Source organism: Peromyscus eremicus, chromosome 3, assembly GCF_949786415.1.
Source record: "Peromyscus eremicus chromosome 3, PerEre_H2_v1, whole genome shotgun sequence".
Lineage (NCBI taxonomy): Eukaryota > Metazoa > Chordata > Mammalia > Rodentia > Cricetidae > Peromyscus > Peromyscus eremicus.
The window spans coordinates 48,413,980-48,440,061 of record NC_081418.1 but is presented as its reverse complement, the minus strand read 5'-3'; the positions used below and the strand labels follow the sequence as shown (position 1 = coordinate 48,440,061).

The 26,082-nt window shown below is 43.0% G+C and overlaps 1 protein-coding gene across 1 annotated transcript in view; it reads left to right on the top strand.

The window, feature by feature from the left end:
• Positions 1–26,082, top strand: part of Dgki (diacylglycerol kinase iota) — a 391,316-nt gene that overhangs the window by 97,327 nt on the left and 267,907 nt on the right. The window contains exon 2 of the mRNA XM_059257016.1: positions 11,580–11,688. Coding sequence (XP_059112999.1) covers positions 11,580–11,688 — 109 coding nt within the window. The remainder of the gene's footprint in view (positions 1–11,579; positions 11,689–26,082) is intronic.

Below are 26,082 nucleotides of genomic sequence, written 5' to 3'. Positions count from 1 at the left end.
GGTTTCTAATCTATCTTTAAATGTTCCTTTGACCCTATTCTGTCTCTGATTCTCTTTTTCCTTTCTGAAGCCATAGTAGACATGTTAAATGTAATTATTGTTTTTCTTATTAAAAGATGTTTGTGGATCTAGAGAGAGAGTTCTGCGATTAGGAGCACCAGCTGCTATCCCAGAGGACCCCAGCTCCATTTCCAGTACCTACAAGGCTGCTCACAACCACCTGTAGTTCCTGGGGACTCTGATGCCCTCTTTTGGCCTCTGTGGTCATTGACCACATGTGGTGTGTGGACATGCATGGAGACAAAACACCCATAACACATTTTAAAGTATTTGTGTTCTCTTGCTTAGTTTTAATCCCTTCTTTGCTCCTTTATTGCTCCATGCTATTATCCATTATTATCTATTTATGATTATTTCAGTTTCGTAGACTTTGCTGGCCGTCTCTTTATTTCTCCCATGTCAGTAACTTTTAATGTAGATTTCATAGATATTGATACTTTTAAAATATTCCTGGAGACCCAGGTTGAGAGCTGTTATCTGCTCACTTCCTCCCCACTCTGGGGGAATTGGTATTTGTTTCCTGGATACTAAGGAAAACTTACCAACAGTAACTACTTCCTACTAAATACTTGACATAAGACTGGGTGAGCATGAAAAGCATGAGGCTCCCGCATGGTCAAATGCCTTGGAAAGCTTTTCCCTCCGTATATTGTGTCCATAGTCAAGACAGATACTTTTCTTGTGGAGTTTCAGGCATGTGGTCTCTTTGAGGTCTAGGTTCTCTCTCTCTCCCCACCCCCGTTTTAAACTCTTGTTAGGGAACACACCAGAAATGCTTGGAAATAAATGCTTTCTGATTTCTGATTGTTTTCTCTCCCCTCCTACCTGAAAAACCTCGTGGCTTTCATTTCTCATGGTGACCCACCAGAGTGGGAAACCTGAAGTCTGTGACTCATTAGCTGTGTAGGTTTAGCACGTATCTGTTGAACTGGAGACCAGCATCCTCCCCTCACAGATCTAAAGCGTCAATGTTTCTTCTAACTACAGGAGTGGTAAGATTCCATCCCTTTAGCTCCTGTGTCTAGGGCTTGGCTCAAAATAGTTAGGCGGGTCTCTGAATTTAACTACAAACCTTGCCGTTTATATTTATGGTTTTATGGATTGTTATTTAGGAAAATTATTTCCATCATGTAGGTTTTCCTACTTTGATGAGCGCCTTCTGAGGATCCAGGTTCCCATATAAGGGATCTACCCTAATTTGTACTGTGGTGATGGGAAATTGAATGGGGTCAGGACAGGTGTGCTAGAATGGAAACTGGGAAAGGGTTCCTAAAGATAAACTTCTCCAGTTGGTGGTTGGGCTGGTTAGGCAAGAGAACCTCAATGGAGGATTGTCTACATTGGGTTGGCCCATGGGCATGTTCATGGAGGATTTTCTTAGTAATGTTAATTGATGTAGAAATATACAGACCACTGTGGGTGGCACCAGTCCCTGGTTTGGGTCCTGGACTATGTAAGAGTGGAGGCATGTAGCTGAGACGAAACCAACAAGTGGGCATGCCTGCACTCATCAAGCTCCTGCTGCTGTGACTTCCTTGATACGATTGGCTGTTACCTGAAACGGTAAGCTTGATAAATGTCCTAATCCTTTAAGTTGCTTTCCACCAGGGTGAAGCTGGACCAGTCTTTTTACTGGGAACAACTCTGTGGATTTGTATCTTTTCCTAAGTTTCCATCAAGTCTCAAATGGTTTATGTTCCCAGGCTAATGTTTTTCTAAGTTTGTTCAATTTTGGATATCTTTCTTAAACAGCTGAGCCCCAGGCATAAGAGAATCTCTTGCCTATGATGAATTCCTCCCCAGGGCTTGTCCCGAGACCAAACCCTGGTTGTTGTGGAGGTTCAAAGGCTTGTGTCTTTACCTCCATTGTGCCAATTCTAAAGGACTGGCTTATCACCAGCTCCTCTGGTGAGGTGACCTCAACTGCTGTTCTTCCAAAGCATAGTTCAGCTCTTCCTTTTGCCAGGCTTGCTTCCCTCACTTTCTGACAGGCATTCTACAGAAAACTTGCAATGCTCTGTCTCAGAGTAGATTTGACCCAAGTGAAGAGGATCACAGGAATGCCTAGTGCATTCCTGATGGGTCATAAATTATTCTTTGGGAAGAAGAAGAATTTATTTCAAGAAATTGTTTAGGATATTTGAGATGGCCATAAAGCTATTTCAGGAATTCCAAGTCATAGTTGGAACCATGAGTAGTGAGAATAAAATTACCACACATTATGGCACTGGGAAAATGGATATTGCTTGGTGTTTTAAATACTATTTTAATCCAGCTTTATTCTAATTAGCCCCAATAAAAATAGAGCCTTGTTATTCAGTAATTGACTCTCATCTCACACTCTGTGTGTGGTGATTTTGTTGTCTCTGTATATTTGATTATTAACAGGAAACAGAGAGGCCGACGAGCCTGTTCCTATAAATTTAGCAGTTGACTTGTACAAAGTTAAGATGTTATTTTCTTGAGTAAAAGAGAAGCTAATTTTTTTTGTGTGTTTGTGTTTGTGTATGCATATGTGTGTGGTGTATATGTGTGTATGCATATATGTGTGTAGAGCCAGAGGATGATGCTGAGTGTCTTCCTCAGTTGCTCTTCACCTTCAAACATGGTCTCGTACTTAATCAGGATCTCTCTGATGAAGCTAGACTAGCTGGTCAGCAAGTGTGAGGGGTTCCCCTGTCTCTCCTCCTCAGCACTGGGAGTCCAGGCATACATTGCTATTCCTGTGTTTTATTGGGGTGCTGGGGACCCAAGCTCAGGTCTTCATGTTTGTATGGCAAGCATTTCCCAAGTCTCCCAAATTGTAATCTTTTAAACATGCCCACAATCATCTACTCTCACGTCTAACTTATTCTTCTGAGTATCTCTGTCCTTTTAGAATTTTCGGTTTCTTATCCCTATATTGACTTTGCACCCAATCTATTCCTTCCTTCATTAATGAGTTATTGAAACCTTTATCAGATTTCTGATGTTTGCCTGAGGAAGGTGTCTTTTGCCTTGAGTTTTTATTAGAAAGTGTCTGTCCTTAAGTATCATTGTTTCCTGTGGGTGGAATTATGAAAAGATGGTCCCAGAAGTTTCATGGGGCAATAGGAAGAGACAACACAGAGATCTGAAGTTCTCCAAACCCATTGTGCTCACTCTAAGCTTGGGGGTCCAGTTTTGAAGGGTGAGGGCTTGCTAGGGCTCCTATAACCAAGTTTCACAAGCTGAGCAGCTCAAACATTAGAAACTTGCTCTACACCCGAGTCTAACATGCTGAGGCTGTGAGGGAGAATCGGCTCCAAGACCCTCTCGCAGCCACTGGCCGTCTGCTGGTCATCTGGAACCATCCTTGGTTTGCAGCCACACCACCTCCATCTTGACGCTTGTCTCCATGTAGCCTTTTCTTTAAGTGTGAGTCTGTGTCCGTATTTCCACTCTTCATGGTGACACCAGTTCCCATGCATCAGATGTCCATTCTGATGGACATTTTAACTCAGTCCCCTCTCTAGAGACCCAGTCTTCAACTAAGGTCAGATTCTGAGGTGTTGAACACTAGGACTTCTATATAAGAAACGGGGGCCGGGAGACACAACTCAGCCCATCCATATCACTGCTTGTTCGCTATCCCAGAGGGTAACTTTTTTCTTCTTCATAATTCCTTAAAGAGAAAAGGTTATTGGTTCCTGAGAGGATTTTAGCTAAGAAATCTTTGTTTTACAAGGAGGTTTATTATCACAGCCTCCATCATGCCAATGTTGCTTTATGGATGTGTTTATGATGAGTTCTCCACTGGAAATAATTACTGTCTAGCAGACGAGCTTGCATTTGATAGTGAGTCCATTGTTGTAAATTAAACACGTCTTTTTGCTGTTGTGTTCATTCACACGAATACAGCACAACAAAGAAATCCTGTAGCATTGGGTTTGCATGTTTATTTATGAAATGTTGAGTTGGTCTGAGGGGAGTAGAATGCCTAAGTCAGACAGACAGCTTGGGGCAGAGGAATGATTCTGTAGGCAACTAGACAGTCACTCCCTGACCAGAAGAAACTTCTGTTTGAATAATTGCCTTTGAACTCCCTGACATGTAGCAGAAGCTGGACAGATCTCTACTGAAGGATTGGATGTGTCCAGGGGAATTAGAATATTTGAAAGCAACAAAAAGAGCATGTTTATCCAGCGATTATCAAGTGCCTAGCTGTGGCTAGATGCTGTGGGAATGATGCATGTGTAATAATGCCAGGAACAACAGTGTGTGCTTAGAATTCTGCAACATAAAAAATTTCTCTTCATTATTCTCTGATTTGGCCATGATTGTTTTTGATTGTTTTAGTGTGTGTGTGTGTACATATACATGTACACACACTATATATATGAATAAACACACACACATATATGAACAGTGAAACTAAAAATGGTTAAGATTTACCTGTTGGACAAGTCCCGATCCCCCGGCCTGGGGGGCCCCTAAACAGTTCAAGCTAAACAAGTGTTTCGCTTATCCAGAGGGCCTGGTCCAGTACCATGGGGGCTCCTCAGCTATTGGTCCACAGTTCATGTGTTTCCACTAACTGGCTTTTTGGAGCCTAGTGCCTATGGTGAGACACTTTGAGCAGCCTTGGTGCAGGGGGGAGGGGCTTGGACCTGCCTCAACTGAATTTACCAGATTCTGCTGATTCCCCATGGGAGACCTTGCCTTGGAGGAGGTGGGAATGGGGGATAGGTTGTGGGGGAAGGCTGGGGGGCAGGAGGAGGGAGGACAGGGGAGTCTGTGGTTGGTATGTAAAATGAATAGAGAATCTCTTAATTAAAAAAAAAGAAAAGAAAAGAAAAGAAAAAAAGATTTACCTGTTGGTAAGGTGAATTGTCATCTTTTTTTTTGCTCTCAAAATATTATTTAGTTTTTACACTTTTTCTTTTTCTTCAAAAATGTTCACATATGTTGATCATATTCTTTCCCTTTCCCAACTCCTCCCAAACCCTTCCCACCTCTCTACCCAATTTCATGTTCTTTCTCCCCCCACTTTTCTCTCTCCCCCAAAACAAAAAAACAAAAACCTCAAAAAACAAAACACAAAAATCAGAATAAACATCCAATAATTCAAAAATTAACCAAAAAAAGTGCACAAGAAAATGGAGTATATTTTGTATTGCTCAATTATCTCTGCCCCGGACTGCAGTTGATATATGTAGTGACAGTCCATTGGTCCACTGGAGAAAACTGATTTTCCCTTTCCCAGCACGTATCAGTTGCAAACATCTTCCTGGTTAGGAGTGGAACTTTGTGTCCACAGCCCCTTCTTGGTGCTAGGATTTTGTCTGGTATGAATTTGTATGGGTCTTGTGTGTGATGTCACAGGTCTGTGTATTCATATGTTTATCAATCCTGTTATGTCTGGAAGACCAGCACCCTTAGAATCATCTACCACTTCTGACTCATAATCTTTCTGCTGTTCCTTCTTCTACATAGATCCATGAGCCTTGAGGGGCAGGCTTTGATGATAGCATCCCATTTAGGACTGACTGACCCAAAGTTTCACTCTCTGCATATTGTCTAGTTGTGGGTCTCCATGTTAGTTCTTGTCTACGGCAGGAGGCAGCTCTTCTGATGAGGGGTAGTTTCTCTCCCATATTCCTCCAAGTTCTGTTCTTAATCTTTGCATCCTAGTACCTCTCAAACATGGCCTCTCTCTTGTTTGTTGAAGCCTACATCCTTAAGACATAAGTAAGACAACTAGGAGACAAGTATAGCTTTGCTAGTTCTACGGTATGTCATTTGGTATGGATGTGTGTGTATGTGTGCTGTCAGGATAAGGCGTTCACAGGAAGATGTTAAATTCCCTGGCTCATATTCATTTGACTCTCTTTTTATACACATGACCTTGGGCCAGTAGCTTAAAACTCCAAACTAGGGATAATGAAAGTCCCTGCCCCATTGTTGTAAGGGATCCGTAAGATATGTAAAATGATTCAATGTGTGGTAAAATATGTTTTGTGAGCTTTGCACAGGCAGCAGCTTATGTCAGTTCCATTCATTCATGAGTTTACACATCTAGGGCAGTGCTGGGCATAAAATAGATACTCAATAAATGCATTGTTGGGTGAATGACTATGTGAATGAATATCAAACGTTCTATATAGAAAATATAGAATGAATAAGAATATAGGCTTAGCCACTTTAGTAGGCACAGCAGTCAGAGCATGCACAGCTTTGCGAGAGTGCTGCTCAGCTTGGGGACACAGTAGAAAGGCTCAGAAGCCTGTATTTCCCTTTTTATTTCCTCCTCTCCCTCCTCCCCCTATTCCTCCTCCTCCTTCTGCTGAGGACCGAATCTGTGGCCCTACCCATGCTTGGCGTGTATTTATTCCAGCACTGAGCTATGCTTCAGTTTCCTGGGAGGCTTTTAAAGGGACCTATTGTGGCCAGAAGTTCAGCATCTCAGTCTTACTGTTTTGGAAGCCATCACCACAGAATAACAAAGTCCAGACTCCACAGGTGTATGGTTTTGAAGATTCAATTCCGAAGTGATTTTCTGATTGGCTGAACACACCTTAGGGGACTACGCTCAACCTTTGTTTCAATAATAATTACATCCTTGAAGATGTTGACGCACATTTAGAATTGTCAAAAACGACTTTGGATTTATATGCAATGTGGAATAAGACTTTGGCTCAAGTAATTACACAGCTTGTTCCCCTACATAAATCACGGGTGGGATATTTACATTTATGTGGGGCTTGGGACTGGTTCTCACTGTGTGGACTATTAGCATTTCAGGCTGTTTGTTTAGGTTAACTGAGAAGCAGTATGGGCTGCCTTGGATAAAAGTGAGTAAGGTCTCCATGACATAAGGAAAAGCACACCAACACACACACACACACACACACACACACACACACACACACACACACTGTATAGCATGTCTGTTTTATGTGTGTTTGAGGTACTGGGTATTGAACTCACAGCCTCACATACTAGTCAAGTACTCTATCACTGAGTTGCATTGCCAGCCCCACCGGATGTCTCTTGAGGCACTTGGGGAATATAACCAAGGAACAGAGTAACTTTTTAGGTATCTGGCTCTTTTCTAGAATGTTGGGATGAATGCATTGGTATCTCCTGTCGGTCTTTAGGTATCCTGGCCAAGCCACGCTTTGTATTCTCTGGCACTTTCCCACTCAGTACACAGAAGTTCAATCTCATTCTCATGTATTAGACTCCTCAGAAAGTGGTGGGTCGGGTGCATGGCTTGAATCTGGGAGTCATACAAATGAGTTGAAATGAGAGTAGATTGAAATTTAGAAATGGATCCCAACAGGGTAACATGCTGAATAATCAGTCCTGCATGTCTTTCCATTTTGTTTATGAAAAGTATTTATGCTACATGTTTCTTTGGGTGAGTACATTACAAAAAGTTAATACCCTGGCCAGAGGTGATGGCACATGCCTTTAATCCCAGCAATTGGGAGGCAGGGGCAAGAGAATCTCTGTGAGTTTGATACCATCCTGGTCTACGTAGTACGTTCAGGCCAGTTAGCTAGCCAGAGGTACATGGTGAGACCTTGTCTAAAAACATTAATTCCCTCATAATATGTCCTTTATAAATAGGACAATGGAATGATATTTCAGTAGTTATACCAAGAAGATGAGCTGATTCAGTGTCTCCAAGGTTAGATTTTTTTCCCCTCTTAATTATTTAGATTTTGGTTCTCCCCTTCCTTCCCTGCTTTTCTCTCTCCCTCCCTTCCTCCTACCCTTCCCTTCTTTCTCTGTTTTCTTTTCTTATGAGATGGCTTGGTCCAGACCTTGGATAACCTTGACTTGGTGATCCTCCTGATTCTGCCTCCCCACTGCTAGTATTACAAGCATGCACTCTCAGGCCTGGATTGCTCCCTAGACTTCTCAGGGGTGAGTTCTACCTCATTTGCATGTATTTATTTTTTTGGTGTTTGGAAAAGTCTCCCTATGTATGCAGTCCAAGTTGGCCTTGAACATACTGCCTTCCCGGCTCTGCTTGGCCTTCTGAGTGCTGGGATTGAAATCCTGGCACGTGCCACCATGGCCAGCTGCATTTATTTTTAAAGAGTTGCTTTGAAGGACTTCGGACCCTCTCAGCAAAGAGCGTCTCTGAGGTAAAGCCTGGGTCATTATTCAAATCATCCTAATTGGATTTCTCAAGCCCTGATCTAATCAGCAAGCTGTTTTGCTTAGCTTTTTGGTCAAGTTCATTCATTAATTCAGAAAGCATTTATTGAATATTTGCAGAGTCTACCCCTGGGCTAGACGTAACAGGATTAGTGGATGAATGGAGCCCTGTCCTTTAGGAGTTTATAGTCTTACTGAGTGAAGGAAAGAGAATAATAGAATGCTATTTAAGATGTAAGATGGCTTTTGTACTTGAAATGTGTTAGTGGTCTTTCATGTCAGGTAATTGACATTAACTGTGACTTTATGCTCTGGGAACCATATTATGAAGTATTTTCTTTTCATATTTATTTCACAGTTAATATCACAGTTCTTTTCAGACATGCTCTTGTGAGAATATTCGCTCCCCACAAAGTGATGTTGTGAAGTTAATAGAATTGTTGGCATTTCACGCTTTGCAGTCTGTGCATTTGGGAGGATTCTGAGCAGGAAGAAAGAACAAAATGTTGAACTCCCATTTATTGTTTTATTGGAGCAAATTGTCACATAAAACAACTGACCTCACCCCTTCCATCCACACAGCAGGTTGTGCTAGAATCTCATGTCATCTTCCACTATCATGATGGATGTATAGAAAACTAACACTGATTTTAGTTGAGGTCTCAGATATAATGAGAATCCTGTACTCTTTGAAGGAAAATGTCTTTACATATATGAACTGCTAGAAAAAAAAATGGTTTTCTGCCATTTAGAAGAGTAGAAAGCTGAAATCAGAAGCACCTTCCCAGGCCCCAGTATTTCCTAATTACGATTTTTCTATTCTGTGTTTCATATATCTACGTTTCTATGATGTGCTTTTGGTCACAGACTGGTAGGTGCTCTCGATGCCTCATTTTCATATACCGCTTTCTTCTGTTAATGTTACAAATTCAACTTTACATTTGGTCCATAATGAGGAATAAATGAGAAGTAATAAAAAGACTTCATTGCTTCTGTGCACAGGCTAGAAAAGGGTATGCTTTGACCAGAGTCCCAGTGAAATACCATGTTGATCTTTCAAGGCGCAGTGATGTTCTGTGTTGTATGGCTGCCTTGCCTCCTGAGTTGGTAGTTTGGGTAGTTTGCTGCTGGGTCATGGGTTTGTTCTTAGTCTTAGAGGGTGATGAAAGTTTGGCTGTCACAGTCTGTAGGTGCTCAGGAGCTGAACTCATTTGCTCAGGTTTCTGCCAGGACCTGACAGTGGAATTTTATTTCTTTCCCCTTCCTCCTTCTTCTCCTTAACTCCTTGATCTCCTTTTCTCCTTCCGCCCCTTTCCCCTCTCTCTTCTATTTCCTGATCATAACTCTCTGAGATAGTTTGTGAAATTCTGAAAGACGTGTTTTTCTCTCATTTATCTAAAATTTAAGAGTTCTTCAGCCATCCCAAGGCATCGTGCTTGTGTATTAGGTGTGTGTGTGTGTGTGTGTGTGTGTGTGTGTGTGTGTGTGTGTGTCTGAGGATCAAGTCTAGACCCAAGGTTGTTTTTCCCTTTTTTCCCTCTCTCCTTCCTTCCCTTCCTCCCTTGCTCCCTTCCCTCTCTCTCTCCCTCCTCCTTGCCCCCCCCCCAAATATTTCAACCAGGGCCTTTCACATGGAGTTATATCTTAAGTCTTGCTAAGTTGCCCAGGCTACCCTCACACTTGCTATGTAGCCCAGGCTACCCTCACACTTGCTATGTAGCCCAGGCAGGCTTTGAAATTATAACCCTCCTGTCCCAGCCTCTAGCTGTGGTTTTTAAACATTTAACTTTAGGTTGTGGAGATTCTTGAAGACCTGAAGGCAGAACCTGTAGTTTCTGAAGCCACAAAAATACCTTTTTATTAACAGTGAAAACTGGTTTAGCATTGGTGGGGAGGCCTTTGAATCTAGAGAAAAAACTCCAAGAATCATGCCAGAGAAGGTCCCTCAATGTGGGAGGAAAACCTTTGTGAGCAAAGGATTGCCCTAGAAGATTCTCTATCCCTCCATCATCCAGGCTCACCCCTTTGTTTCTTCTGTTATCTTAGTAGACTATCTTAGCACCTTGGAATGTCTACTTACCTTTTACTTTCCAAGTCAGGGTCTTGCTATGCATCCCAGGATAGCCTTGAACTTCCTCTCTTCAGAACCTCCTGCTCCTGTGTCCTTAGCTATGCTGGATTCCAGGCCCATATCACCATACCTAGCCACCGTTTCTTTCATAAGAATATGGCTGGAGGCTGTGGAACACCCTTTGGTGTGAGGAGCCAAAACTGATGTTGTTAATTACCTGTCTTCCTTTAAGGCTTCCACCCTTATGATGAGTCTGGGGGATTATATACATCAAACGTGTTGCCTGCATACTGCTGGAGCATTGGAAAATTGCCAGCAAGCTTGTTGTGATAATTTCCAGCTACTGAAGACCTGTTTCTGGAACTTCCTGGTTAGGACTCCAAGAGACTCTAAAAGAAACTCAGAGAGCCAGACACCTGCTGAGCTCTGTGACATACACAGAAACCAGTGGTGGCACATGTCCACCTTTGGGTGTGGAGAACTACTGTTCTTGCCTAACCTCACCAATTCCATGCCTGGGTGGAGTCTGGATAGGTCAGTGAACATGCAGAGAGGCCATCTGCCCTTTAGGGTGTAACACATCTCCCCACTTCTGCTCCTAGTCCTTCATCTTTCTGGTGTAAGCACCTTTTCCCTCAGAGACTCTCACGGAGCGGGGGTGGGGAGGCACTCACAGTAGCTCTTACCCTCCTTGCTTCCCTCTGCTTCTCTTGCTGTGGGTCTTCTTGCTTGTGTTGAGGGGTGCTGAAGGAATGTAGGCTGTTCCTTGGCAGATGCAAATCAGTCTTTTCACATTGGGAGCTTTCAGCTCAGTGGACAGTGGTCCTCTGCATGGAGAAGGAGGATGCTCTCAGGAGAAGGGAGGAAGAGCAGACTTCCATTGGTAACCAGCATGAACTGTGCTGCTCTGGGAAGTTGGGTTGCAGGAGGGGGCTTTGCTTACATGTCGTCTCTGGAAACTTGAATTACTTTCCAAGTATCGCAAGTATCCAACACCATGTCCATTTCTGTAAGTGGAGAGGCTCCACTCTTGCCCTCTACCCTGAAAAGAAGCTGAGCTTTCAGATTCTGTCCCTATATCCCTATTACAAAGTGGCTACCTCAAGTGTCCTGATTTGGAGAGATTTATCCCTCTCTATCCTAGCAGAGGTGTATCTCAGCACAGTTGTAAGGGATATCAGATGTTGGAGACTCACTCTGGTCACTCGGGTACAGTTTCTACCCTACAAGGAGCTATGAGCTCTGTACAAGACTCTCATGTTTGTGTTCATATATATATATGTATGCATTTATTTATATATTTATTCTTTTGCTACAGGAAAGCCATCTCCCGGACAGGCCTCCAGCACCTGGCTCCTGCACATCCTCTTGGCCTTCCTGTGGCGAACGGTCCAGCAAAGGAGCCCAGAGCGACTCTGGACTGGAGCGTAGGTGTCTGCCATTTGTTTGTTTGTTTGATTTTTGCTTTTTATCTCAAGTTCATTTCCGTTGCATGCTGTGTTTTTCTCAACTCACCCTCAGGATTCTGTAAGTGAGAACACATCTTCAGTGGTCACGTTCATGAGCTCACTAGCTGGGGGCTGAAAGCCATTGTCCCCACCTGAAGCCATGTGCAGGGCTGCTCTTCAGTTCCTCCCTGCTGTCTCATCCACGTCCTTGTCTGCCTAGGGGAGAAAGTCATGGGAGAAAGGAGGGGAGTGTTTATTGTTTTTAACCAACTAAAACATAAAATCATATGTATTTATGGTGTGCCATGTGGTGTTTTGACACATGGGCACAATGTGTAATGTTTAAATCAGTGCAAAGTATGTCTACTCAGGCATTTATCAGTTATTTGTACTGCAAACATTCTAAATCCCCTTTTCTAGCCTTCTGCAAGAAAAGTGCACTACACTACCACTGTTTACGGTCACTGTACTGTGAAATGGTATCTGTGACTTACTATCTGTTGAAGAACCTTTCCCTTGATTATCTCACCATTACCTCTCCCAGCCTCTGGTAACCACCATCTTGCTCTTAGTATACAATACACTTTGTGATAATTTATATGTAAGTGAGATGGCTCAGTGCTCGGTGGCATGGTGCTCGACTTCCTGTGCCTCGCTTATTTCACGAAACCCCAAAGCCTCCAATTCCATTCATGTTGCCAATGACAGGTTCTTTTTTTCTGTACAGATAAATAATCTTCCACTCGGCAGAGGCACCACATTTTTTTTTTCTGACAGATAATATGACATTTTATTGAATTTAAAAATAACACCCTTAGCAAAGGTCACGGGCTATAAAAAGTAAGCTCCGATTTTCACGTTGCCCTAAATGGGTTTTTAATTTGAACTAAGACTTAAAGGCATGCCTGTTTTCGATGCCTGTGTATGTAAGGGCAAATCTTATTTCCACACTCTTTCAACTTGGCAGAGTTGAAATCCTTTAGAGGGACTTACTGTCAGGGGATATGGTAGATGCTTCTCCCATAAGCCAATGGCACAGTCTCACAAATAGAAAAAGCGCTGCCCAGTAGCAAGTGTGACTTGGCCTCAGCTTCCCCTGGGGGAAGAATGAGAAACATTCATTTCATTTTTGCTACTTTTAAAGCTAAAATGTTTGGAACAATAGTTAAATAGTATCGGTACAAACATAATGTTAGAATATTTTCTCTTGCCCCAAGTCATCTGAATGTTTGCTGGACCAGGGAAAGAAGCTATTGCAAAATCTTCCTGCCTCAGTTTCTACTTTTAAATAACATTGTAACATATGTAGTCACACAAGACTTTTAAGAATATAAGATGAAAGGGCCTCAAACTCTCTTTAGAGCACCGGGTATTGAACCCAGGGTCTCCCGTGAGCTAGGCAAGCACTCATTGAACTATATCCCAAACCCTTACTTTTACTCATTTTGAGAGAAAGGTATCTCCTAGTAGCCCAGGCTAGCTTAGAACACACTCTGTAACCCAAGCAGACCTTGAACTCCTGAGCCTCCTAATCTAACCTCCCAAAGAGCTGGATTCTAGATATGTGCCACTCAGCACAGCTTCATGATTCTTTATTAATCAGCCTTTCCAAAAAATGTAACAAACCTTAACAAAAATAATAGTCTGTGTTTTACTTCTGATGCGAATTCCTTCTTTAAGTTTTCGATTTCTTATATGAAAAGAGCATTCCTATTCTTCCACTGACCTTGTGTCTGTTCTCAGGTTGTTTGGCATTTTCTTTGCATCCGGTAACTCTTTTCACCATTTACCAGTAAATACAAGCATGCAGACATGTCACATTTTTTTGTAGGAGGAGGGGTACTTGTGCACATGAGTGTGAAGGCCAGAGGTCTACTTTGTGTGTCATTTCTCAGGTAGGCTAGGCTTGTTGGCCACCTTGGGAGCCCCAGTAATCCACCTGTCCCTCCCTCCCAAGCTCTGGGATTCCTTTGTTGATGGACACTCAGGGTTGCTTCCATTTCCTGACTGCTGTGAATAGTGTTTCAGTGAACAGGGCAGATGTGTCTCCTAATCATGCAAATCAAAGGATTTTCATTTCCTTTGGATACAGCCCTGGGGGTGAGAATGCTAGGTCAGACAGTGGTTCCATTCTTGACATTTTTGAGGAGCAACCATTGTGCTCGTGTGGCTCTGCCCGCTATGGTTCCCACCACCAACATGAAGGGTTCTCTTTCTCAATATCCTCCACAGTACATGTTAACTCCTATGTGATGAGAGCCACTCTTAGGAAAGGAGGGGCTGTTTCTTGAGTTGTAGTTCCCTGATGATTAGTGAGGTTTACTCTTTTAAAATATATCTGACCTCCTCCCTCCTTCAATAAATGGCGTTCAGCATAAAAAAAAAAAAAAAAAAAAAAAAGCCTAGTTACAACGCAGTAACCAGACTTCATGGGAGAATCCATGACAGCCAGCCAGACCTCCTCCAAGAATATAGAAAGCATTCAACATTATGTAAAACCCTATAACAATGCAGGATTTTTTTTATTTTGTTCTTTCTCTGTTGTAGAATATTATTTTAAGGTGTGTTACTTTTGCTTATTTATGTTGCATTTGTTTAACTCTGTGAAGCTGTGATACTGTGTCTTTCTAAAACACCTGATGGTCTAATAAAGAACTGAATGGCCAATAAAAAAATGTATCTGCTAGTCACTTCCATGTCTTCTTTTGAGACAAGTTGATTTAGACCTACCACTCATTTTTATGGGGTATTTGTTGGTTACAGAGTTTTTCAAGTTTTGGTGTATATATGAATGTTCTGGGTATTTTCTCATATCAGGAATGCAGTCTGAAATACTTTCTCCTACTCTGTGGTTTGTCCTTTAACTCCGTTGCCTGCTGTCTTTGCTGTGTAGACGTGTTTCAGTTTTTTGTTTGCCCATTTTTCCTTTGTTTCTTGTTTTGGGCCCTCTTTAGAAAATCCATCCCATCGAAGTATTCTGAGTCACGTCTCTTGCATTTTCTTCTAACATCTTACAGCGTTGGGTCTTACATTTAAGTACTGGTCTGTTTAAGTTGGTAAGAAATAGCTGTCCAGCATCATCCTCTGCTTGTGGACACCCATCTTTAGCTAACACCATCCTCTGCTTGTGGACACCCATCTTTAGCTAACACCATTCTCTGCTTGTGGACACCCATCTTTAGCTAACACCATTCTCTGCTTGTGGACACCCATCTTTAGCTAACATCATTCTCTACTTGTGGACACCCATCTTTAGCTAACACCATTCTCTGCTTGTGGACACCCATCTTTAGCTAACACCATCCTCTGCTTGTGGACACCCATCTTTAGCTAACACCATCCTCTGCTTGTGGACACCCATCTTTAGCTAACACCATTCTCTGCTTGTGGACACCCATCTTTAGCTAACACCATTCTCTGCTTGTGGACACCCATCTTTAGCTAACACCATTCTCTGCTTGTGGACACCCATCTTTAGCTAACACCATTCTCTGCTTGTGGACACCCATCTTTAGCTAACACCATTCTCTGCTTGTGGACACCCATCTTTAGCTAACACCATTCTCTACTTGTGGACACCCATCTTTAGCTAACACCATTCTTTGCTTGTGGACATCTATTTTTTTTAATCAGTGTCATTACTGAAAAGGCTGTCATTTTTCCAGCACATGTTCCCATACCCTTGCTTAAACCCAGCTGCCTATAGATGTGTTTTTAAAGTCACAGTTGAATCTCCTAGGCGTTAAGGCATTATTTTCTGCCCCAGAATGTTTTGCGTTCTGGGTGGATTCCTTAGGATCAAGGGGGTGATGAAGATGTGGTTTATAAAGCTAAAACCCATGGATAGAAAAAAAATCAACAGTGAGGACATAGTACAGTGATGTCTGGGCCAGGAGAGTTCACAGGGGTGGGAGTGGGTGGGGAGCACCACTGGGGTATAAGAAAGGACCCTCTAGAGTCATGGCTGATGTTGGGAATAGTTATCAACAAATGCTTTTAGTAAGTTTCCTGCCTAAACCAGCATTAGGCTAGCAGGCATTATTTTCTGATCCCCCTGGAGAGGTATACCTTATAGTTAGTATTCATCCATGTAGTATTTCTGAGTAGTGGTCGGAGCCTCTGAGGCTCTGATATACAATAGGGGCTGAACAAATAGGAGCTCAGGCTGGGTGTGTGTGTGTGTGGTGTGTGTGTGTGTGTGTGTGTGTGTGTGTGTGTGTGTGTGTGTGTGTGTGTGAATGGTCTTTGGTTCCTCTTTTTCCCTCCCTGGTGATCGTGGGCACTCTGTGATGGCCGTATGCTGAAAGTCCAGTAGGAAGCTAGGGCAGGTGAACACTCCCTTCTGGGAGACTCAGATGTGGCTCTGGAACAGATAATCTCTCTTGTCTGTTATTGATGTCAGCAGACAGAAGTGGCCAGCAGTGACCAATAACACAGTACCAGTACCCAGTACCAATCGCACCATTACCCAATCGCACAGAATGTTCAGGAAGGAGGAGAGGGCTAGGTGTAGTTAGTGTCCTCTGATTTTTTCTGTGAGAGTTTAAATGACTCACACTGGTTTTAAAATGTTGGCCTCTTTCTGCCAAATACACTGTGTGTTAACTGACCCTTCTGTTCAAGAGACCAAATGAGGAATTGGGGACGTTCCTTGTTTTGCGTGAAGCACTGGAAGGGTCTTTAGGCTGGAGCATCACTCTGCAACAACCCTGACTTTTGGTTCCCTGCAGAAAAGCAGTCTGAAGACACATGCTGCCACTGGCCACTGGACTGCGTGTGCTAATGATAAGACTTACTGACTTGGTAGTGTTGTTTATTGAAGACTGATGAGGCTTAGAGCTTCTTAACAGTCCCCCAAATAAGCATGAGAATAGGAAGAATTTTAAAAAAAAAAGATGAGATGGGGGATGGGTAGTAGAAAGTCAGGGTATACATCAATGGTAGGACACTTGACAGACATTTAGAAGCCCCTGGGTTGGGTTTCCAGCACCATAATCAAACAAACAACAAATGAAGGAACAAGTGCAGGCACTCGGTCACTTGTCTTGGTTAAGGTCCTTGGTTCCATAGAGTGCTGTGTGGCACCCCTGAGGGTCTTGGCTCCGGGAGCAGAATGGGGAGCAGGGTTGGTGGGAGCCCCTTGTTCTTCACAGTCCCCTTGACTCTCCTGGAGAAATTCTTTGCTTCCTACCTCTTGAGCTCAGGAGACTAGGCATCATTTCAGAGGCTGCGACTCCTCCCACACCCTGACTCTGTACCGTGTGGTCACATCAGCTCACCAATGAGAAAACAAGCACAGAAGCTGTTCAGGGTGCACCTGGCACGGCAGGCCAGGTCAGGGTCAACCTGGAATTGGGATCTCTGGGTCTGCGCTCCTACTTTTTGTAGAAAGGACCCCACTCTGAACCTGGTATATGTGTCAGAGTCCTCTAGAGAACACAGTTCTTCCCTTCAGAATAATGGCCACAGGCTTCGGGAAGGGTAGTGAGGGTCCTGAGGCTGACTGAGTGAGCACAGGGAGTATTGCATAGCATGGCTTGGCCTGGCCAGTTGTGGGGGACAGTGTTCAGGCTTTGTGTAGCTGAGCTTAATTTCCTTCAGGGATTCCATTTTCCCCTTCTCTTTCCTTTCCTTAGTGACACAAATTCCAGCCCTCCCCACACACCACTGGAACTCATTCCCCCACACCACTGGAACTCACTCCCCCACACCACTGGAACTCACTCCCCCACACCACTGGAACTCACTCCCCACACCACTGGAACTCACTCCCCCCACACCACTGGAACTCATTGCCCCACACCACTGGAACTCACTCCCCCCACACCACTGGAACTCACTCCCCCACACCACTGGAACTCACTCCCCCACACCACTGGAACTCACTCCCCACACCACTGGAACTCACTCCCCCCACACCACTGGAACTCATTGCCCCACACCACTGGAACTCACTCCCCCCACACCACTGGAACTCACTCCCCCACACCACTGGAACTCACTCCCCCACACCACTGGAACTCACTCCCCCCACACCACTGGAACTCACTCCCCCACACCACTGGAACTCACTGCCCCACACCACTGGAACTCACTGCCCCACACCACTGGAACTCACTCCCCCCACACCACTGGAACTCACTCCCCCACACCACTGAAACTCACTCCCCACACCACTGTAAATCATTTCCCCCACACCACTGGAACTCAGTCCCCACACCACTGGAACTCAGTCCCCACACCACTGGAACTCAGTCCCCACACCACCTGGAACTCACTCCCCACACACCACTGGAACTCACTCCTCAAAACTCTTCTCTCTTGTGGTTTACTGTGACTGATGACAGTCCCACTTCTTTGATAACTTTGCCAGTATTTGCTCTTGCTCCCTGTACACAGGCTTTCCTCCCATGCATGTCACCCCTTAGTGATGGCATGTGGAAGTGTTCAAGACAGCCTTCAGGTAGGTGCCCCAGTATCCTAGCAGTGGCCACTGGGCTCAACCCAGCATGAAGGTGGCTGTTTTCTGTAGCCTCTCTCTTTCTTTCTTCCCCCTCTCTCTGTCCCTCCCTCCCTTCCTTTCTGCCTCCCTCCCTCCTTCCCCTAGGCTCATGCCATTTCGATCATCCCATTTCCTGTGTGCATTCCTCTGCTCATAGTGACCCATCTTGCAAACAGAACCAAGTTAGTGCTTCTTGCTTGACTTACTGGAGGGCTTGTTAGGTCTCCAGCTACCCAAAGAGCCAGGCAGTGTCTTCTGCCTGTTTTCTCTTCAAAGTGGAGAGCCCATGACAGCCTAAGGGCTGCCCCGTTACTGATGCCAGGGCATGAATTGATTGTAACCCCTCTGCTCCATTAATGAGAAGTGAACTTATCCTTGGAAACTGATGGGCACTCAGATAATCTTTAGTTCTTGAAAGGCTTGCTAAACATAACTCCAACGCCAACTTGTAGAAGAAACAAACACAACCTGTTTTAATGCCCCCTTTCAGGTTCCTCCTACTGTAGCCGATTATCATGCACCTGGATAGGCTTGCTTGTCCTCCCTCTCCTAATAGTGGCTGTCTTCACCCTCCTAGTGACAACTTGTAGAGGCTGTTCCCTCTGATACCATTAAGACACATGTCAGCCAAGCCAGTTTGGGAGGAAATAAGCTAAATTACTAGAATGGGGAGGAAGTGATGTTCAAAATAGAAACCAAAAATATTCATCTCCTGGGCTGGAATCCAAGCTCTCAGTTTAGAGTGAGTTAGCCCATTTAGAAGTGTGTCAGCGCCACAGATAATATGTGTCTTCTTAAATGTCACATGCTTTCTCTGCAGAGGTGACTCAATTTACAATTAGAGCTCGCCTCTGTTTTTAAGTAATACTGGAGCGGGTCTCTTTTCTGTCCATACTGTTTTGTAATTATGCTTTGCCCCTTAAGCTGCCTGGAGCAAGCCACAGGCCAGTGTGGGAGATGAGGTACAGGGCTGAGGCTCCAGAAACTCTTCCTTAAAGCTCATGTCAATCTTAACCCCAACATCTTCAGTTCTGAGTTTCTTTTGTTTCTTTGCTGGACCACATCCTTCCACCTTGTGTTCCCTGGAAACCAGAACTTCAGCTGGAACTAAAGCAACCCCCTCCCCCCATCCACACCAGCTTTCCCTTTCTTTAGTTGATGACTAAGAGAGGAAGTGCTTTCTCTCCAGCAGGCAGAGACAGCACAGTTGGTACATTGCCTCACAGTTCAGTTCAGGGACAAGACTAGGGAACCAGAGTCTTCACATGGAGTTGCTTTAAACTAGGTTATGAAATTAGGTCGCTTTATCTTTAGAAACTTTGAATGAAAAGCCAGGAAGCAGCTGGGGGCACATGTGTGCCTGTGTGTATGCCAACATGGGTGTGTGTGCACATACATATGTGAGTGTTTTCTGCATATGTTCTCCTGCCAGCCCTGTTTTGAGTGTGAGCCTAGGAAGCCTGTGCTGTGTGTCAGGTTTGGCATCATCACCACAGCCCATCCTGCCTCCCATATCTCTTCACTCAAACTTCAAAAAACTTAGGATGTGAGAAAATGAGAAAAACACCTCATAGAGATCAGTGCGATGATACCTCTGGTCTTGGATAACCGTGATGTCATTGCGGGACTGATCTACTATGATTGGCTCTCACTCTTTATTTTTTGAGTTCAGGGTAATTAAAGATATAGTCCTATATTAACTACTTTTATCATTACTGCAACAACATTCCTCACAAAAGCAAACCGAGGAAGGATTGATTCTAATGTGTGGTTTAAGAAGCAATCCAGTCCATCATGGCAGGGAAGGCTGGTAGCCAGCCAGTGAGGCAGCTGGTCACACTGTGCCTACACTAGGAAACAGAGAGAGAACTCTGTGCTCAGCTCACTTTTCCTTTTTATTCAGTCTGGGACTCCAGTCCATGTAATGGTGCACTGACACTTTGGATTGGTTTTCCCACCACGATTAACCAGTTTAGAAACTCCCTCACACACAAGCCCAAGGGTAGTCTTCTAGGTGATCATAGACTGTGTCAATTTGGCAATCTTTATCAACAACCAAAATCTGTTGGTGTCCCGGAGGGCTCACAGACTCCTTAGCTCCATGGGTCTGCAGTAAGTAAGTGTCTTGGTCCAAATATTCTGATGCTAGGGAAGTGATTGTTTAACGCTCTTTAGTGGAAACAGATGTGAGCCCTAGATTTAATATAAGTTATTTAGGGATTCACATTAAAACAACATGAACAAATAGGGAAACCCAGTTTTAGTACCATGTTTTGTTTCACCTGATTGTCCCCAGATGCTCTCATTCAATATTGAAGTAACAGATGGCGACTCTATGAGGACATTAGCACTCTTTTTTCATACTCAGTCTCTAAACTGTGCCTTAGTGTCGCTGGCACAGCTCAATCAGTGCTGACCACACTCCAAGTGTTCAGCAGCCGTCTTCCTCACAGCTCCTGTGGAAACCGTCCAAGGCAATTTGTCACTTATTACTAACTTGTAGGTTTTCAGGCAATGCACATTTAATTTTTTTAAAATTTTGCATGGATATTTGTAAGAGAGATATCACTTATAACTCCAGTTATTTAAAAAACTGTTTTCTAATCGCATGTCTTTGTTTCTCTGGGTTATTTGCTTCTGGTGCATATATACTACTTCTTTGGCTCCCTTTTTGAGTCAGGGTCTCTGTATCATAGACTGACCTGAAACTTATTAGGTATCCCAGACCTGCCTTGAACTTTTAGCAGTTCTCCTGTCTCTGATTCTTGGGTGTTGAAATTGCGTATGTGTATCTGTATGCCTGGCTCCTGCTGGCACACTTGTTAAACATGTTATTCAATCTGTATCACTCCCCTATCTTTATCTTTTTTTAAAAATCTATAACCATTACTGGGGTTTTTGCTTAACTTTGGCAATTAGTAATATCTACTTGTGTATGTGTGTGTATGTATGTATACATACATATATATGTATACATACATATATTGAGGGTCATAAGTAACTACATCTATTGTGTAAATATGCATGCAAGGATCACAGATGAGTGTAGGTGTGAGTGAGTACATATGTGTGTGTCTGTGTCCATCCAAGGGGATTTGTCTCCACATTCCAAAGACTAGAAAAAAATGGCATCGCTTAGAAATAGGGTGGTTATTTTTCTGTTTTCTAGAAATGGACAGTTTTTGAGATGCATATTATTTGAGATGTCATTTCAAAGTAGATTTGTAGACAAGAATCAAGAAAGATGTTCCCAGGTGGGAAGGATAATCAATAAAGCGTGGCACCAGAAATAAGATATGATTAAAGAGCAGAAGTAAGGGAGGAAAATAAGATAAGGATAGATTGGTTGGCAGGCCTGATGGAAGGTCTAGAGTGCCAGGCTGAAGTGGACTTCATTTCATGTGCAACAGAATCAGGTAAGTATTTGGAGCCATGGAGGGGCACAATCATAGGTGTGTTTTAAGGGAACTGAATGTACAACAATGGAAAATTAGTCAGAGCAGATGCCAGAGTTCAAAGAAGAAACTGGGACTTGATTAGATTTGCTGTCTAGTGTATACTAAGGAACTCGGGGACAGACTTAGACATAAAAAGAAACTTAGACAAAAGTAAGAACTGAGAGGAAAGTCTGCACTCCTTGGGGACAAAGTAGGCTGCTGGAATAAGAGACTCGACTGTGTAATGTGGCAACAGAGAAGTTGTTTTTCTCTCACCTATGCCGTAGACCAGGACTAGTGTGGGTGGTTGGAGGGGAACTAGACTCTTTTGACGGTTATTCAAGGATAGACACTGACTGTTCTGCTGACATCTCATCAGGAGGTTTCCAAAATCACCCCCAAGGCTGATCACCCCAATAAGTCTCTGGGGCAGAATCAAGGATGAGTTGCTTCTGGTTGATCTGATGGACCCTTCCTGGAACCTTTGCTCCTGTTCTTTTGCTTAGAACTTGGTTTCGTGGCCACTCCTAACTGCAAGGAAAGTTGGGAAATCAGATCTAGTTATATGTTCAAGAAGAAGAGCAAAATGGTCACAATGACCAAGGAGAAGAATTTGAAAAATGCCAGGGTATATGGAGTCGGGAGAAGAAGGAAAGTCAGAAAGAGATAGCAACATGATTTTAAAAAAAGATAAGAAATCAAACACCTACTGACTCCTTATCAAGTACAATTATTGACATATTTTCATTTTTGCACTGAAATTTCACAGTGATTCTGGGATAGAGGAACAGTTATTTTTATAATTTTACTGATAAATGACCTGGGGTTTAGGGAAATGAGAGGGTCCTAAATCATATGTTAGTAGCCTATCTACTTTATAACAGAGCTCATGTGATTAGCTCACAGGTAGAAAAGGAGTCAGGAGAAATGTCCAAAGCAAGCCAAAGTCAGTCATCTGTTTAGTCCCTCCTAATGCTGACACCACCCAGGTATCCTTTATGCAGAATTCAGGAGTCCTCAGGACTACTCCTACTTCTAACGTTAGTTGTGACTTAAGAATCTCTAAGACTATATTGAGGTTGGAGAATTCAGTAGGCAAACTGTATAAGTCATCGAAAGCTGTTAAACTCACACTTCTGGAGTATCATCATGCATACAAGATAGATATACAAGGAGAAAGGAGAGAGCGGGAGCATGTAGTGTAGGTGAAAGTGTGTGTCATCATTTTTTGCATGTCTCAACTCTGTTGGTCTTCCATGTGTTGTAGTTTATGATGTCAAACTAGCGGACATAAAATAACAGTAATTTTTCCTTTCTGCCGCTAGCAGTTAGACATGACAAAGATATGTATTTACTAATTTATTCAATGACTTTTAGGTTTTCTATTTCTTAAAATTTATTGAGATTTTATGATGATCATGCAATAAATTAGTTGTAAATTTAATGTTTTTGTGGCTCTTAGAATCTAGTATGAAAGGAAATGTTAATCAAATAATTATGCCAATATATGCATAAGTGCCAGTTGAGGTAGATAATGGGAAAGAAACATGATTTTATGACAGAAACTAGCAAAGCAACTTGACTTGGATTATGGGGCATTAGGGACTTTTTGAGGAAATAACTCTTGATTTGGTGACTAAACTACAGATAGAAATTAGCCATATAAATTAGTCCAGAGAGGGGTAAGGATTTTGGATAAAGAAAAAAAAATGCATAGTGAACCATTAAACCTGGATGAAGTGAGGGGCACCCAATACTGGCCTCAGGTACATGCAAGGCTTAAGCAAAGGGGCACTAAATTCAGTGGACTTGATTTGAGACCTTTCACTCTGCTTGAGAAGCAGCAAGGAGAACAGGGTGCCTGTAAGTCAACCACTGAATGAAAGCATAGAAGGAAAGGAGGTGAGAAGAACAGGAACTGAGAGACTATGGATAGGAGAAGAACACAGAAAACCACCCAAGGGCTATGCAAGGGAAGACTTAACATCCTTCCACCAGCATGAGTAGCTGATAAGCAGAACAGCCACTTGATCAGATTTCTGTTTTGAAGCTAGGTAGGAAGGGGAAATTAAGGAGACATGATGGGAAGGAAAAGTAGCCCCTTGCCCAGGAATGTGGTTGTTGTCTCTCTCCAGCTGAGAGTCAAGAATTCCAGCACAGTTAATGTTTGCTCTGAAGGTTGCTGACATAGAAACAACGTTCTGTTAATATGAAGATGCTACAAATACAGACGTTAACATTACACTAAATCATGTACCAAGGCCTAAGCAAACATGACCTTTGAGTATGGCCTTTCTCTTTTCTCAGTAGCAGGCCTTTGATTTTCTATGAAATCTCACAAGAATCCTCTTCCGTAACCCTGTGATTGACCCATGGTTTGCCTTATTAAATTGCAATCCTATCCAAGGCACCTCTGGACTCACCCTGTCATGTCATTTATTGCAAAGGGGGAAAAGGGAAGAATCGAATTCCTTAGCAACTATTTGAGATTAAGTTGAGAGCCACCAAAACCATGTGTCTACACAAGGCCTGGTGACTCGTGCCTGTAATCCCAGCACCTGGGAGACTGAGGCAGGTGGATAAAGGGTTGAAGCTCATCTTGGGCTGTGTAGCAAGTTTAAGGACAACCTGGGCTACACGAGGTCCTGTCTCAAAAAACCAAAACCAAATTAAACCAGTCAAATCATATTTATGGCTCTTGCTCAGATACTGATACTCCAGCATCTCCCGAGAAACCTGTCTACACTTGGGTGTGTTTTATCTCCCCCCTGAGTGTTACTCTGTTAACCTCTGTGCTGAAATCTATCAAAAGCCTCTTACTGCACTCCAGCTCTGCTTCATATTGGTGTACCCTAAAATTCTTTACTGCAGCAAACCTCCACTTCACCTCAGTAAAGGTGTCCAAATAGGGTTCCCTAGGCTGCCACAGGTAGCAATAGGGCAGGAGAAAGTCTCAGGCTTTCACCCCAACTACTGCCGATGTTGCATTTTGAAAAGTAGACCATGAGGGGTGGAGACGAAAGTAGGGATATCACTTGTGGTTGGCTGTTGAGATATTCTAAGCCAGAGCTGGTGGTAACAGTAGAAGTGGTGAGTGGTAGCTGGACCTCAGATGCATTTTAAAATCATGATGAAATGAGATTAGTTGTAAATAAGAGAGAGCTATAGAAGGACTCCAGAGTTTTAGCCTAAGTAGGGAGAACAGTAATGCCATTTACTGAAAATCCAGAGAGAAGACAAGGAAGAACCTATCAGTGGAGGAAATTCGGTTCTTGCAGATGTAAGGATTTAAGATGCTTATTAGGTCTTCTGGAGAGATGCTGTGGGCAATTGTTTATGAGTGAAGCTCAAAGAGGGTCATCCTGAATAAATAATTTGGAAGGTAACAACTACTCAATGAGTGCTCAAGAAAACTCAGTGCAGTAATCTAAGGACTGAATGTAGACAGAAGATGTAAAGATCGGAGTGTTGGGCTGCAGAACACTTTAGTGTTGAAAATTTGGGCATAAGGAAGATCCAACAGCAGAGACTAGGAAAAGTAAACAGCAGAGGAGAAGAAAGTAGCTCTGGATGAAGACAGCGATCATCAGTGTTGAAGCTGCTGATGAGTGTGGAGCTTGATCATTGGCCATTGGATTCAGCCATGATCTGGTGATCTGGAAAACAGTACTGTCATGTGAAAGAAGAACACCTGGAATAGGCTCAAGATTATAATGGTGTGCAAAGGAAGTGACAAAATATAAGAATTCTCTGTTGAGCTTTCCCTGGGGGAGAAGAATGGAAACAGATGTGTGTCAAGAACTCAACTATCGATGTACTTCGTTATTTTCAGCTCTTATTTTTCTGTGTATCTATGTCCATGATGCAAGTCAGTTCTGAATTTATTTTTTATTTCTGTGAGTCTATATCATGAAGTTCTCTATATGACCAATCTCTACATTTGTACTCCTTGATTTTACAACGTTCTGTTGTGTTGTACTTCTTGTGACCATTTTTCCCCCATTAAGGAATTTTAGATTAACCTAGTCAGGTATATACTTACCTTTTCCTTCCATTAGAACTATTTCTTCAGGAACTACTTCTCAAAGTAAGCATAGTAATTTTGGGAATGAATGTTTTACTCTGTGTTTTCTTTAGATGTCTGTACATGTTGATCTCCTTTCCTGTCACCTCCTGGCTTTTCATGGTGAACTCCAGGTCTATGAGTATATGCTTATAGCTTTGTGTCTCTTCTTAAAATTGATGGAGATGCTTCATGACATGTCTTTCTTACGCTTATCTTTGTTAGTGATGGTACAAAACAGAGAAGGATGCAATATAGTACTTTGGCTCATAGACACGCTCTAAAATCTATTATCTAAAACACTTGAAGAGGAGGGTGTGGTCTATTGGGTCATAGACTCCAAAGCACATTGGAACCACCTTGGGACCTTT